Source organism: Pelophylax lessonae (genome assembly GCF_965119305.1).
Source record: "Pelophylax lessonae genome assembly, chromosome: 9".
Classification (NCBI taxonomy): domain Eukaryota; kingdom Metazoa; phylum Chordata; class Amphibia; order Anura; family Ranidae; genus Pelophylax; species Pelophylax lessonae.
Window position 1 is genome coordinate 151,003,097 of NC_138776.1, and position 17,035 is coordinate 151,020,131.

General features: G+C 43.6%; 1 protein-coding gene across 2 annotated transcripts in view; it reads left to right on the forward strand.

Annotated features, from left to right (window-relative positions):
• PSD (pleckstrin and Sec7 domain containing) overlaps nt 1–17,035 on the forward strand; it is a 543,824-nt gene that overhangs the window by 152,450 nt on the left and 374,339 nt on the right. For both annotated transcript variants that reach the window (XM_082267402.1, XM_082267403.1), the window contains exon 5: nt 4,287–4,730. In XM_082267402.1, the coding sequence (XP_082123528.1) occupies nt 4,287–4,730 (444 nt within the window). The remainder of the gene's footprint in view (nt 1–4,286; nt 4,731–17,035) is intronic.

Consider the following 17,035-nt stretch of genomic DNA (forward strand, 5'->3'; position numbering starts at 1 on the left):
CGCATCTACCTCCAGGATGTATTGGAGGGATGGGTCTGGATGGCGTAGTATGGGAGCAGAAGTGAAGCTTGATTTTAACAAGCGGAAAGCTTTATTTGTTTCTTCAGACCATTTGAATGGTTTCTTTACACTTGTAAGATGTGTGAGAGGTCTCACAATAGAAGAGAAGTTCTTGATGAACTGCCTATAGAAGTTTGAAAATCCAAGGAATCGTTGTAATGCCTTACGAGTTGTTGGTACAGGCCAATCCAGTATACATGATATCTTGCTCAGATCCATCTTGATACCGTTCTTAGATATGATGTATCCTAGGAATAGTACTTCTTCCTTATGAAATAGGCATTTTTTCAATTTTACGTATAAGTTGTGTGCGTCTGTATAAGTAATCTGGATAGCACAAGTCTTACATGTCTTACATGTTCGGACAAGGACTGAGAATAAATGAGTATATCATCCAGATATACCACAACACAAACATCAAGTAAGTCTCTGAAGATGTCATTTATGAATCGCTGAAATGCTGCGGGAGCATTACACAACCCAAAAGGCATCACTAGATATTCGAATAATCCGTATCTGGTTCTGAATGCCGTCTTCCACTCATCCCCATTACGGATTCGGATGAGGTTGTATGCCCCTTTTAGGTCCAATTTTGAAAAGTAGGTAGCTCCGCGCACTTGTTCAATGAGTTCGGGAATGAGAGGTAAAGGATAGCGATCCTTTATCGTAATGGTATTTAATTGCCTATAGTCAATAATAGGCCTGAGACTTAAATCCTTATTGGGGACAAAGAAAAGTCCTGCAGCTGTGGAAGAAGTAGAGGGTCTAATAAACCCTTTCGCTAAATTCTCATCCAAGTATTCCTTGAGATGAGAAAGTTCATCCTGAGAAAGAGGATAAACATGACCGAAAGGTAGTTTACTATTAGGGAGTAGATCAATAGAACAATCGTAGTCCCTATGGGGAGGCAATACTTGAGCATTTTTCTCAAGGAAGACTTCTGATAGATCCTGATAACATGGTGGTGGTGAAATTTCATCTGACACCATGGACAGGATTTTTTTATATGATTGAAGGTTACACGTGGTCTCGCAGTAGTGAGAGGGGAAGGTTAAAGTCCGTGTTTTCCAATCAATGATTGGTTGATGTATGTGTAACCAGGGAAGTCCCAAAATAATGGGAAAATGGGGTGAAGGTAATACATCAAAAGTGGTGGTCTCAGCATGAGACTCGTTAGCAGTAGCAAGGAGTGCTTGTGTCTGATTGGTAATTGGACCAGAAGATAACGGTATACCGTTAATAAAACTAACAGAGACAGGTTTAGATTTTGAAAAAATAGGTATTTTATTAAAGGCAACAAAACTAGTGTCAATGTAGTTCCCACAAGATCCTGTGTCGATCATAGCCTTGGTGGTGATCCTATTATGGTCCCACTGTAAGGTCGATGAATAAAAAGATAGGGATTAGAAAAAAAAGTCGTTAATCCCCCCAGCAAGACATGTGAACACTCACCCTCTTTTTTGCGGACAAGGGGACAGACGCTTATCAAATGATCCGGGGAGGCGCAGTACATGCAGAGATTTTCAGATCTTCTCCTGGCTCGTTCAGTAGACGATAATGGTGGGCGTATGGTTCCTACCTCCATAGGAGTAGGGTCAACGGGCGAAACCCGAGAAGGATTGGATAATGGTACTCCCATTTTCTCAGCCTTTCTTTCTCGCAGTCGCCTGTCAATATTGATGCTGAGTTGTATTAAGGCATCCAAAGTGCCAGGTAAATCCGCTCGGGCGAGCTCGTCTTTAACGGCTTCTGATAACCCGAGCCTGAACTGGGTTCGCAAAGATGCATCATTCCACCCTGAATCAAGGGTCCATCTTTTGAACTCTGCTACGAAGTCTTCAACAGGTCTCCTTCCTTGTTTTAAAGCCCTCAATTGGCTGTCAGCAGTACTCTGCCTATTTGGGTCTTCATATAGGCTAGCGAGTTCTGCTAAAAATAAAGGATAGGAGTTAAGAAGAGGGTCATTTTTCTCAAAGAGAGAGTCTGCCCAAGCCGGTGGATCACCCGACAAATATGAGATAGTGGTGCAGACTTTAATTTGGTCTGTAGTGTAAGTACGAGGTTTTAAATTAAAAAGCAATTGACATGCGTTTTTAAATTCACAAAATTTTTTTCGATCACCTGTAAACACTAGAGGAGGGTTTATTTTGGGCTCACGAGGTTGAGCAGCAGTGAGCTGTGAAATACGGGCTATCTGCTGTCTCAAAGTCTGATTTTCATTTTTCACTTCGGTAAGGGAAAGGATTAGTGCATCTACCTTTTGTGTTAGTTGTAACACATGAGTGGCTAATTCTGCTGAATCCATTTTTTTTTTCGGGTTCGTGCAATTTGTAACGCTCCGGCGTTTGTTTAGTGAACTGGATTTGCAGCTGCAGAATTTCCACTCAGTAGTCGTGTAGAGATGTGTTGAATCACCATATCCAACTCTCCAGACTCATCATTGTGGCCCAGCCTGCCTCAGCATGCAAATATACAGGCACTCAGATAAGATGTTCCTGGAGTGATAGGTTGTATACGATAGTATAGAGGTGATGTGCTGAAAGGACAGGCGTGAGTAGTGATAGCAATGATAGGCACTCAATAGTAATGTTCAGGAGTGTTAGCAGATGGTGATAGATAGTATGCAGATAGGTTAGCAATCATGTACAAATAACAGGTGGTAGGGGACAGCAGATGAAGTGTACAGGAATTGCTAACTCAGTGCAAGGATATAGATGGTAGTAGACTCAAGGGCTAGCAATCTATGTAACAGTGCAGATGATAGAAATAGTAATGCATAGATAGCAACAGTCTTTAGTATGCAAGAGTGTAAGTTGATAGGAAGGAATCCCCTGTGGGGTACTTATCACTAGTTGGTTTAGAGAGATGAGGGGTCCGGTAATGAGGATAAGGATCAGGTAGCGAGATACAGGATCAGTAGCGAGATACAGGAAATAGCTGGAGGCTTCGGCAGCGTCAGACAAGGCTGTGTAACAAGCGGTTTGCACGAACACCTTGTGAGTGAAAGCCGGCGATTGAAATAGCCGCTCAGAGCGGCGCCTAGTGATGACGCCATGAGAATTAAAGGGACAGGTAGCTATATGCGTTCCACCTACCTAAATGGTGGAACACAATGCGAAAGAAATGGGCTGGAAGGGTACCGAAGGTACCAGAATCTTACATCCTCTCCCTTATTCCTCTGTTCAATTCTCCTAGGAAATATTGATACCTCTTCCCAAAGGGGATCATCCTCCCTTAATTTGGTAGGGAGTTGGCCTTAATTACTATATGATCACCAAAAAGGCCCCTTCAAGCTTATCATCTCTTCAAATTTTGAAGTAAAGGGTAAATTCATTGTTAATCCAAAATTTGAATATATCTCGTTCATACTCTATGTGTTTATGAAACTTATGAAATTCTTTTTCCCCATTTTTCAGCCGCAGTTTCCTTTTTGTCATTTTTGGCTTGGCTCGCATCTCCTCTATGGGTCAACGTTAGAGGTCAGGTTTCTCCGCCTTCCCTCCCTTCCACCCACCCCTGTCCTTGTATCCACGTCATTGCTATCCCCGGCATTTAAGGGTCCAGGTTTTCTCAAGGTATATTCTGTTCATGTATAAATGTCATTTTTGTTGAAATTACAATTTTTGGGCGTTCAATATAGGACCATTGATATATGCCCCTTTTTTGCTTTTTCGTATTGTTATTTTCACTTTTTTCTTTTGTAAATTTAGAATGTTCACTCTCGAGAAATGTCTATCAAACTCCTGAATAAGCTATTATGAAGATGGCGAAACATGTAGAGTTGACATAATCGAGTGCTTTCTTGTGTTTTTACTATTTTAAAAGTATTGTCTGTTATGTCTTTTGTCCTTCATGTGGAATAAAATGTGATTTTTTTATGAGAATCCAGATTTTTCTCCATCATTTGCACCTTCAAAGTCCCACTTTGCCCCTCCAATTGTATCTATTTCTATTCAGGGATGTGGTGCCTCTAACATTTCTCATCTCTGGCAATATATTTAAAAGAATGTCTAAGAGCTATACATTTTATTTAGCAGGACAAAGACAGGGGTACTACTTACAATACTTTTTAGTTTCAATCTATGATCTGTTTAAATTGTACTTTTTAGTACAGTAGGAGATCTCATGGTTAATGTATAATGTATTTATAAAATATACTAACATATTCCAAGTTAAATTGCAATTTAATTGTAATGCTGTGCATTTGTTTATTTTTCATTTCTTAGGGAGGCTATACCGATCCCCCTTCGATCTCCAGTTACATTCCGTCTATGTCATCGACTGTCAGAAGATGGCATGGACTCATTCAGCAAGCATTTTGAGAGCATCATGGAATCTCACAGAGCTAAGGGTACATCCTATTCAAGCTTGGATTCCATTGACATCCTTTCTTCCTCTGTACAAAACCAGAATAGCTTTTTCACATTTGACCTTCCCACATTAACCTCTGAAACACAGAAGCAGATATGTAAGAATGCTCAGCTTATTGAAGACAACTTTGCACCCTTGGCTCACCTAGAGCTGGACTCTGGGACGAGTTCCACCACTGATTCAGCCTGGAGTGAGAAAGAGGAAGAGACAGTACATGTTATTGGAGTTGGGAAAGACAAGCTGCTTAGCCCCTCCCCATCCGAGGACAGTTTAATCATTGCCGATGCCATTATACACAGGTAGGTTTTTGTTACATGATCTACATATAATTTATTCTGTTCATATTCTATCTATTAGGGCTCTAAATATTATGGTCTTACCACAGGCATACTGTTGCTTTGAAGCACTGTATAAAGCGAAGTCAGGTAACTCATAAATGTGCTTAGCAGGAACACAAAGTAGGCAGAGCACTGTACAAATAAATGGAGTTTTAAAAAAATGCAGGGAGGCTAGCCCACTTACACAACTTGCAAAGTTATGTAACTGGGCTCACCACCGATCATGAGTTAATTGGAGAGAACTCAGTGGGACATTACTCCACACCATGGCCTGCTTTTTGTATGAATGAAAGCTGAAATGCAGGCTGCAGTGTGGAGTAACACTAAGGCATTCATAGTGTTATGACGTTCACAAATATAAAATTGATAGCAAAGTTAATGTCATTCATAAAACTGGGTAATAGTGATAGCCAGGGCCATCTCTAATATTGATTGGACCCTGGGCAAACATTTTCTTGGGCCCCCACCCCTGAGACATATAATAAATAGCATCTATACTGAAAATCAGTTTACTGCAGCAGATTAGGCAGCGATTTTGATTGGTTGCCAGAGGTTGTAGCATATCATTGCCGCACACTTACTGGTTGCTAGAGATTACTGCACATCATTTCTGCTTCCTAAGTGGTTGCTAAAGGTTACTGCACATTATTGCTGCTCACTGATTGGTTGCTAGAGGTTACTGCACATCATTACTACTCACTGATTGTTTGCTACAGGTTACTGCACATCATTACTGCTCACTGACTGGTTGCTATAGATTACTGCACACCCTTACAGCTAACTGATTGGTTGCTTGAGGTTATGGCACTTAATTACCTCTGCATTAAATTGTAGGTGTGGCTAAACTGCACTAACAGTGAGGCATTATTATATACCAGGATTGCAGGGTTGAAGGGTCCTCTGTGTGCAGAGTGCAGGGTTGGGGGTCCTATGTGTGCAGAGTGCAGGTTTTGAGGGGTCCTCTTTGTGCTAAGTGCAGGGTTGAGGGGTCCTCTTTGTGCAGAGTGCAGGGTTGAGGGGACCTCTTTGTGCATGGTTGAGGGGACCTCTTTGTGCAGAGTGCAGGGTTGAGGGGTTCTCTGTGTGAAGAGTGCAGGGTTGAGGGGTCCTCTGTGTGAAGAGTGCAAGGTTGAGTGGTCCTCTGTGCAGAGTGCATAGTTGAGGGGTTGGTCCTCTATGTGCAGAGTGCAGGGTTGAGGGGTTGGTCCTCTGTGTGCAGAGTGCAGGGTTGGGGGTCCTCGGCGTGCATAGTGCAGGGTTGGGGGACCTCTGTGTGCAGAGTACAGGGTTGAGGGCTGTGCTTTGTACATCCAAGTTCTCCCCCCCAAGGTACATAGCCCCCCCCCCCAGTTTAGAGCTCTAACCCCCGACAATCCGCCCCCTCAGTACAAAGCTTTTCTCCGGCCCCAATCCTCTCCCTACATTTGGAAGACTTCACAGAATGGGGCTACTAAACAGCAGCTACAACTTACACAGGACATCCGTGCAGGCTGCTGGCTTCACAGAGAGCTCACTCAGCAGCTTGTGTCTGTGTACCTTCCCGCCCCCTCCCCTCTCCTTCCTCTGCTCTCATATAGAGATGTGTAGAGCAGCGAGGGATCTGAAGTGTCCAACTCAGGAGGCTGAACGCCTGCTGAAAGAAAGACCTGGTGGGCAGCAGCGCAAGCTCAAGGGGCAGCTACTTTGGGCCCCAGAGCAATGATTGGGCCCAGGGCAGCTGCCCCTTTTGCCCTGAATTAAAGACGGCCCTGGTAATAGCAATCCTCCTAAGTCCTAGTCAGATAAATTGCCAACTCACCAGAGATCCAGGCTGCCCAATCATGTGCAGCATAAATGCATGTACAAGATCACAATCAGTCAGTCACATAAGCGAAACTTCCTTTCTATAACTGGAACTCCAGTAACATCCAAAAATGCACCCATGCACACTGGGATTAGAAAGCACCAGTTCTAATGGCAGAAAATAATGTTCATATAAAGCATTTTTGTACAGGTGTTTAGAAGTGTTTAGCGTTTTTTTTTTTTTTTCCTGCCAGAAAACTCCTCTCAGAATTGATAATCAGAGGGGTTCTTTTTCTGCTTCTGAGCTTAAATTTTGCCTCTAAAAGTCCTAATGTCCATGGATGCATAGGCTAACACTGAGCTGCTTCTACATGCAAAACGCAAAACTCCCTGTAGAAGCAACGTTTTTTGAGCTCAGTGCGCGTGGACCCTAAATATTATTACATTCTTTACCAAATATTAAAACATTGTTTACAGTTTTATTTAAAATACTTCTTTCCACCCTTATGTACACATGTTAAATCATACCACACCATTATCTCAGTGTAGCATCTCAAAGTTGGTCAAGAGTTTTCATCAACTACAGAGCATTTAGATCATCCAGTTCTATTCTGAGAAACTCATGAGTTCTGGTCTACACCATTGAATTAGATTAGGTTGCCCTGCTGTAGGACCCTCAGCACCAGAGATGTAAAAACCTACAGGGTCCTGGTAGAAATCTAATAAACAAACCCCTCAAATGGTGTACCAAAATGTTTAAAGATTCTTTGAAATATTTTATTACTTCTTTTAGCTAAAAAATGAGCTGAAGATTTTAAAGAGGAAAGATGTCACGTTGGATCTCTCAATACACCCCTTTGATTACTTTGTCTCTAACCACAACATTCCCCCTACGTACCTTTTTTCGGTATCTACAGTTATCCCATGCTTTCAGGAGTCAATTCCCTTCTGGGGAGGCTCAGATAGTGTCCTCAGATCTTGAAGGAATTTACAGTTATGAATGTTCGGAGAAACCCACCTCTACCCTCTATGGGCATTTCCTCAGGGTATCCTCTCCGGAGCTATCGGTGCTTCGCCAGAGCTGGTCCATGGATGCTCCTGAGTTGGATCCCAAGGACCTATTGGATGTATGAGACTTTCCATTCAAAACTCTAATTTCTTTATTGTACATCATGGGACACAGAGCAGCCATATTCATTACTATATGGTTATACGCCACATATAGGTGAATGGACACTGGATTATAACCACTCCCATACAGGAAGTACCTCCGTTTTTTAGCCAGCATCTTAAAGGTGATGGTCATGGTGGAGAAGCTGTTCATATTTTTATGTTTTCTTCAAAGAGGAAGATTATCCTACAAACCCTGATCAAAGATCTCTGAATCTAAGGTGATTAGCAATCAGGTCCATCCAAAAAAGTAAAAGACTAAAAGGATGATACCTGAGCCTCGGGAAAGGCGATGCAAGATTTTGCCTATAATGTTGTCCTTTTTAGGCACTAGACCCTGGGATCCGGAACCTTGGTAAAACCAAACCCTAAAGATGCTCCGGCAGGGTGCTCTACAGGTCCAAGGGAGTGGCCCCTCAATACAAGGGAACCCAGTCCTTGAAGGTCGGTAAGTGACAGAAACTCACCGTGATGGGTGAAGATTGGGTTCTTGGTATAAGACAGAATCCTGCGGCGGGACAGGTAAGTCCACTTTAAAAATATTTGTAAAAATATTTTTAAGCACTGTTCCCTTTACGTATAACAGATACAGTGCCATGTTGGGTCTCTACAAAAGACAGCAGGTGTATTATCTATGTCAAAGCACACCTTGTTTGTTTGAACATACAGTGCCTTGCGAAAGTATTCGCCCCCTTGAACTTTGCAACCTTTTGCCACATTTCAGGCTTCAAACATAATGATATAAAACTGTAATTTTTTGTGAAGAATCAACAAGTGGGACACAATCATGAAGTGGAACGAAATGTATTGGATATTTCAAACTTTGTTAACAAATAAAAAACTGAAAAATTGGGCGTGCAAAATTATTCAGCCCCTTTACTTTCAGTGCAGCAAACTCTCTCCAGAAGTTCAGTGAGGATCTCTGAATGATCCAATGTTGACCTAAATGACTAATGGTGATTGATAGAATCCACCTGTGTGTAATCAAGTCTCCGTATAAATGCACCTGCACTGTTATAGTCTCAGAGGTCCGTTTAAAGCGCAAAGAGCATCATGAAGAACAACGAACACACCAGGCAGGTCCGAGATACTGTTGTGGAGAAGTTTAAAGCCGGATTTGGATGCATTAAGATTTCCCAAGCTTTAAACATCCCAAGGAGCACTGTGCAAGCGATAATATTGAAATGGAAGGAGAATCAGACCACTGCAAATCTACGAAGACCTGGCCGTCCCTCTAAACTTTCAGCTCATACAAGGAGAAGACTGATCAGAGATGCACCCAAGAGGCCCAAGATCACTCTGGATGAACTGCAGAGATCTACAGCTTAGGTTGGAGACTCTGTCCATAGGACAATAATTTGTCATATACAGTGGGTACGGAAAGTATTCAGACCCCCTTAAATTTTTCACTCTTTGTTATATTGCAGCCATTTGCTAAAATCATTTAGGTTCATTCTTCTTCCTCATGAATGTACACATAGCACCCCATACTGACAGAAAAACACAGAATTGTTGACATTGTTGCAGATTTATTAAAAAAGAAAAACTGAAATATCACATGGTCCTAAGTATTCAGACCCTTTGCTGTGACACTCATATATTTAACTCAGGTGCTTTCCATTTCTTCTGATCATCCTTGAGATGGTTCTACACCTTCATTTGAGTCCAGCTGTGTTTGATTATACTGATTGGACTTGATTAGGAAAGCCACACACCTGTCTATATAAGACCTTCCAGATCACAATGCATGTCAGAGCAAATGAGAATCATGAGGTCAAAGGAACTGCCTGAAGAGCTCAGAGACAGAATTGTGGCAAGGCACAGATCTGGCCAAGGTTACAAAAAGATTTCTGCTGCACTTAAGGTTCCTAAGAGCACAGTGGCCTCCATAATCCTCAAATGGAAGACATTTGGGACGACCAGAACCCTTCCTAAAGCTGGCCGTCCGGCCAAACTGAGCTATCGGGGGAGAAGAGCCTTGGTGAGAGAGGTAAAGAAGAACCCAAAGATCACTGTGGCTGAGCTCCAGAGATGCAGTCAGGAGATGGGAGAAAGTCAACCATCACTGCAGCCCTCCACCAGTCGGGGCTTTATGGCAGAGTGGCCCGACGGAAGCCTCTCCTCAGTGTAAGACACATGAAAGCCCGCATGGAGTTTGCTAAAAAACACCTGAAGGACTCCAAGATGGTGAGAAATAAGATTCTCTGGTCTGATGAGACCAAAATAGAACTTTTTGGCCTTAATTCTAAGCGGTATGTGTGGAGAAAACCAGGCACTGCTCATCACCTGTCCAATACAGTCCCAACAGTGAAGCATGGTGGTGGCAGCATCATGCTGTGGGGGTGTTTTTCAGCTGCAGAGACAGGACGACTGGTTGCAATCGAGGGAAAGATGAATGCGGCCAAGTACAGGGATATCCTGGACAAAAACCTTCTCCAGAGTGCTCTGGACCTCAGACTGGGCCGAAGGTTTACTTTCCAACAAGACAATGACCCTAAGCACACAGCTAAAATAACGAAGGAGTGGCTTCACAACAACTCCGTGACTGTTCTTGAATGGCCCAGCCAGAGCCCTGACTTAAACCCAATTGAGCATCTCTGGAGAGACTTAAAAATGGCTGTCCACCAACGTTTACCATCCAACCTGACAGAACTGGAGATGATCTGCAAGGAGGAATGGCAGAGGATCCCCAAATCCAGGTGTGAAAGACTTGTTGCATCTTTCCCAAAAAGACTCCTGGCTGTATTAGATCAAAAGGGGGCTTCTACTAAATACTGAGCAAAGGGTCTGAATACTTAGGACCATGTGATATTTCAGTTTTTCTTTTTTAATAAATCTGCAACAATGTCAACAATTCTGTGTTTTTCTGTCAGTTTGGGGTGCTATGTGTACATTCATGAGGAAGAAGAATGAACTTAAATGATTTTAGCAAATGGCTGCAATATAGCAAAGAGTGAAAAATTTAAGGGGGTCCGAATACTTTCCGTACCCACTGTATATCCAAATGATTCGGGGGGGGGGGGGGGGGAGTGCGTTGCTACCTGTTAAAAGGAAAAGCAAACGTCCTTCTTTTAAGATTCCCAGCACTCAGACTCTTAGTGCTTCTAATCTCAGGCAGTTGCGACAGCCCAAGCCATCTGGATCTAGAACCAAGCCTTCAGGGCAAGGGCAGAAGAAACCCTGGGCCCAGAGACCTACCAAGTCTAGCTCTAAACTTACCTTGTGAAGGTGCGCCCCCACTCAGTCGGGTGGGGGGAAAGCTGCAACTGTTCTCAGAGGTCTGGGTAGAAATACCTCAAGACAACTGGGTTACTTCCACTATCTCGCAGGGGTACAAACTGGAATTTTGGGTGTTCCCGCATCCTCGGTTTGTAAAGTCAAACATACCAGCAGATCCTCTAAAAAGAAGTTCTCTCTTTCTGGCTCTGGATGAAAGATTCAGGGTTTTTTATTTAAACCTTTTTGTATTCCCCAAGCCAAACAGAAACGTGAGACCTATTCTGGATCTCAAAGCTCTGAACCAGTTTCTAAACATTTGTACTTTTCCGAATTGAGTCACTTCGCTCAGTCATGGCCTCCCTGCAAGGAGAGGAATTTCTAGCAACCATAGACATCAAGGATGCATACCTTCACGTGCCTATCTTTCAGGCCCATCAAAGGTTTTTACGGTTTGCAGTAGAAAACCGTCATTTTCAGTTTGTGGCTCTGCCCTTTGGTTTGGCCACTGCTCCAAGAGTGTTCACAAAGATCCTAGCTCCAGTATTGGCTGCTCTAAGGTTTCAAGGGATATCTGTGATAAGATATCTAGACAATTTATTAATAATAGACCGATCGGCTTTGGCTCTAACCCGGAATGTGTTGCGGACAGTTCAGTTCTTAGAACATCTGGGTTGGATTCTGAACTTGGCAAAGTCAGCATTACAGCCGGTCCAGTGTCTGGAATATCTAGGCTTCCTTTTGGACACAATACAGGCAAAGCTATTCTTGCCAACAGGAAAGGTCACAGACCTGAAGGATCTGGCTCAATCAGTAAGAAGAAAAAAGTATCCTTCTGTACGTTTTGGCATGAAGTTATTAGGGAAAATTGATAGAAAAATGGAACTAGCGTCAAGGAGGTTTAAAGCTATTTTCCAAGCAAAGAAGTATACACCTGCTGCCAATTGACTACAAAAATGATTGCAGCAGCAGGATAAGGAACACAAAATCGGCACAAGGGGTGCTAGACTTCAATGCTATAAAGTGATATGTGTCTGATTGATAACAATAATAAATAAATAAATAAACAAATATACAATTTCTCTTACGTCCTCCGACAGTCGCCGCCACCTCTAAGTCATCACTATTGGGTATTGACTTCCGCTCCACAGAAGTAGCTAGGCATAAGACTTAGCAAAAGAACAAAGCACTTAGCATAGACACACCCATGGGGGCTGTCCCACTGGTCAATACCCCCCTGCATTGATCCCTCCCAACTCAGTTTGTCTCTGCCTAGCGTCAGGAGTAGTCAGGCTTCCCTGTGCTGGGGCTTTCAGTCTCAGTCTTCTTATCTTTTCTTTTGATTTTGATTTTTTTAAAAACACAAATGTCAGTTTTTGCTTTGCTTTACTAGCTGTTTATTTTGTCAGCTTAGTTTAGTCGGATCTTCGGATGAAGATGGATTCTGCGGAGCTGGGAATCGGACTGACCACCCTGGCTCTCCAGGGCAGAGGGTCAGAGGGATCCCCAGCCCGCCATCGAGCGTTCGGCCATGTGTTCATCCTGGCAACAAAGAGCAGAGCCGCTCAGGTGTCAGTTCAATGGGTGGTGCTGGTCAGATCCGCCGTCCAAGCTATGAAGAATCCAAAAAAGACCGCACTCAGGAAAGTAAGATGAAAACAATCAAAACTCCTTTATTCTTCTTCGATGTAGCAGACAGACAGTACAATGCACATAACAGACGTGCCGGGTTAACGCGTTTCACGAATTAAATCGCTTACTCATAACCATACACTGTCTGGGGTGGCAGTCCTGTGTTGCTGTGTGTCCCCCATGTCTGTGCCTGTGTGGGGCTCCCTGATGCGATCCCTGTGGGGGTCGCTTGTACATGGGCTGCGGTGCTGTGTGTTTTTGGGGGCCCCTTCCCCTGTGTCACTTCGGTGTTTTTAGGGGTACAGACTGCATGTGCGGCGGCCGCAGCGGGTAAAAACCGCGCGGTCCGCCATTTTAAGTATGGGCAAGCATGTTTGGCTTCACTATGGGCTTAACTGCATGCTGTTTTGGCGCCATCTGTTATACGATCGATTTTCTTCTGACCTATACAACTAATATGCACGAATAGATTTATATATTTGACAATTTTTTTTAAATTGAAAATTTAATAACAAACTATTTCATAGTTTTATATTCACATAATCGGATTGTACAGATATCAATATATATATTCACTATTCCTTGTATTTTTGTATATTTGTTGTGCATTATTTTGCGCTTTTATTCTCATTTTATAATTGACACATATTAAACAATGGTAAATTTATCCACATCTTTAATCACAACACATTTCATTTTCATACATAATTTATACATATTTAGATTTTTTCAGATTTTTTGCATTTACATATTTTTTCATACACATTTGTGTCACAGCATTCACATTCGATTTTTCACTGGTTTCATAGATGTTTTATGGGTCTATCAGTGTCCTCGGTAATTAGGAAAATGGTTTACCCCTTATTTGTATCACCTGTTTTTTAATTGATGATTGGATTTTTGTGTGTTGAGATGTTATATCCATTTTTCTTTGTAATGATTAAGCACACAGTCAGTGTGTGAAACGCGTCTACCTTGTCACGATTGTCATATTTGGATGTCCAGTCAATAAATCTGGATTTTGACTCAACCTGGATTGCTGCCAATTCCTTTTCCTTTATCAAGTTTTCACGAAGTCGAGCCGGGGCATGCACCGGTGTGAGTCATCAGGCAATTATACCACCTTGAGCAGTGAGTTCTTGTCTCTTCGGCGCCATCTTGTGTGTGGCAGAACGATAGTTCCAAACACATGTTTGGCGGCCATCTTGCCGAAGCCTTCCATTCAGTTCTATGGGCAGCCATTTTCCCTGGGTCTTGCAGCTTATAGTTCAGCCTCTGATTGTAACGCTCCTGCGTTTTATGTATGATGTGGATTTACAGCTGCAGAAATATTCCACTTCAGTAGTCATGTAGAGAAACGCTGAGACACCAATCCCAACTCCCAAAGACTCATCATGTGTGGATGATCTCAATTCAGCAAGTAAATACACACACTCAATAAGAAGTTCCTGGAGTGATCTATGTATATAGTAGTATAGAGGTGATAGGCTGAAGAGACAGGTTGAGTTGAGACGATAGGTGACAGACACTTGAGAGGAATGTTCTTGAGAATGAGATAGTAACAGGTGGGATGCAGATAGGTTAGCAATTATGTATGGTAGTAGATGATAGGATAGCAGATGACATACAGGAGAGACTAACTGTAATGTTCTGGTACCTTTGGGTACCCTAATTACTCTTTCATAAGTGTATGCGCCCCACCATTCTCTTTTGGTAAGGTGCGCATACACCTTTAAGACTGATGCTGTCATCACTGAGCGCCGGACTGGATGGCTATTTAGATCGCCGGCTCTCACTCACATGTGTTCGTTCAAACTGCTTTGTGCCTTGATGCTAACCTGTCTTGAAGCTCTCATGCTTGCAAGCATACCTCGCTGTCGGAACCACGCTGCGCTGATCCCTGTATCCCGCTACCGGATCATCCGCTCTTGCCGAACCTCTCCTCTGCTACATTGCTATTAGTGATAAGTACCCCACAGGGGAAACCTCTATAACCTTTATACTAAAGCTTACACTATCTAGCTCTGCATACTAAGGACTATTACTACATCTGCATTATCTAAGATTGCTAGCTCTTGAGCCTACTACCACCTGTTCTTGCACTGGGTTGATCTCTCTTGTATGTCCACCTGCTACTCTGTCATCTGCTACCATACATGATTGCTAAACCTATCTGCATCCCATCTGCTACTATCTTACTTTCAAGAACATTTCCTTTCAAGTGTCTGTCATCTACCATTTCTACCCAACCTGTCTCTTCAGCCTATCATCACTGTGTTACTATATACATAAGTCACTCTAGGAAACATCTTATTGAGTGTGTGTATTTACTTGCTGAATTGAGATCATCCACACATGATGAGTCATTGAGAGTTGGGATTGGTGTCTGTGTTTCTCTACATGACTACTGAAGTGGAATATTTCTGCAGCTGAAAATCCACATCATACGTAAAACGCAGGAGCGTTACAGATTGAACGAACCACAAATGGATTCAGCAGAAATAACCACTCAGATGACACAATTAAAACAGCAAGTAACTGGGTTAATACACGCACTTGCTGAATTAAAAGAAGACAATCAGGCTCTGTCGCAGCAGGTAATTAGACTGACACAACTTACCACTGCTCAGTCCCCTGAACCCAAAATAAATCCTCCTTTGGTATTTACAGGCGATCGCAAAAAATTTCGTGAATTTAAAAACGCATGTGAGTTACTTTTCTTGCTAAAACCCCGTACCTACCTTACTGATCACATTAAGGTTTGTACTATTATTTCTTACCTAACAGGCGATCCTCGGGCCTGGGCAGACTCTCTTTTTGAGAAAAACGACCAGCTTCTCAACTCCTATGCCTTGTTCCTAGCAGAACTCACTAGCCTATATGATGATCCCAATAGGCAGAGTACTGCCGATCTTCAATTAAGATCCTTGAAATAAGGTAGGAGACCTGTAGAAGACTTTGTCGCAGAATTCAAGAGATGGACCCTTGATTCAGAATGGAATGATGCATCTCTGAAAACCCAATTTAGGCTTGGCCTATCAGAGGCCGTTAAAGACGCGCTCGCCCGAGCGGATCTGCCAAAAACCCTGGATGCATTGATACAACTCAGTATCACCATAGATAGAAGACTACGAGAAAGAAAGGCTGAGAAAATGGGAATGCCATTATCCAGTTCTTCTCGGATTTCGGCCGTTGACCCCGTTCCTATGGAGGTAGGAACCATACGCCCACCTCTATCAACTATGGAAAGCCAAAAGATGATCTGGTAATCTCTGCTTGTACTGTGCATCCCCGGATCACAAGATAAACGTCTGTCCCCTAGTCTACAAAAAGAAGGGTGAGTGTTCACATGTCCTCCTAGGGGGATTGACAACTTCAATCACTAACCCTTACCTTTCTGTTTGCTTAACATTACAGTGGGACCAGAACAGGATTACTACTAAGGCCATGATTGACACAGGATCTTGTGGAAATTATATTGACATACGTTTTGCTGCTTTAAATAAAGTTCCTAAGGGGCACGGCGACCGCCGTCTAGCATGGCCGCATAGTCTCTGAGCTCCGCTCCACTCAGGACCATATCGGCACATATCAAGCCTCCAGCTCCCGATCTCCACGCCAGCTGCTGCTGCCTGACACCCTCCGCTTACCGGGACTCCTGCTATGCGGAGACGCCGCCTCGATCCGCTGCACATACCGAAGCTGTCCACCTTCTTCTCTCCCATGCAGCGCGATCGCTGCCAAGATGGCGCCGCGGCCGGCCCTCCGCCTCAGACTTCACAGGCGCATCCATCCATGGACGGACCGGACAAGGAGCAACGGCATCCTCTACTCCAGGCAAGTCTTCTGCCCTCCTCTCCTTCCCCCACGTCTGAGCCGTCTTCCCCTACATCGAGGAGCCCGGCCAAATCTAGGCCGCGGTTTGACCACCAGCTCCATGAGGCCTACTCATCCCCTATGGACACGGTTGCGGCCCCCTCTCCAGATCCCTTTGGCAACTTCACCCCATCTGACCAGCCTCTCTCAGTGACCCTCATGCTGGACATGCTGAGAACCCTCAGATCATCCATCCAGTTGGACATGCAATCCTGTATTAGAGAATGCAAGGCAGACATCTCCCACCTTGGTGAAAGGGTTAACCTTGTTGAGCAGCATATGGGAGAATTCACCTCTTCCTTCAACACCTTAGTGGACTCTCATGCCTCTCACCATAACATCATCTCCTCCATGCAAGCAAAGATCGCGGACTTAGAAGATAGGTCCCGCAGGAATAACCTGAAAATCAGGGGAGTCCCGGAGACCATCCTGCCTCACCAACTCCCACACTTTGCCAAGGACCTCTTCCTAGCGGTACTCCCATCCCTCTCCACTGCGGATCTCACGATTGATAGGATCCATAGAGTACCCAAACCCTCTTTTCTGCCTTCTGAGATTCCCCGTGACGTGCTGCTGCGTGTCCACTTTTT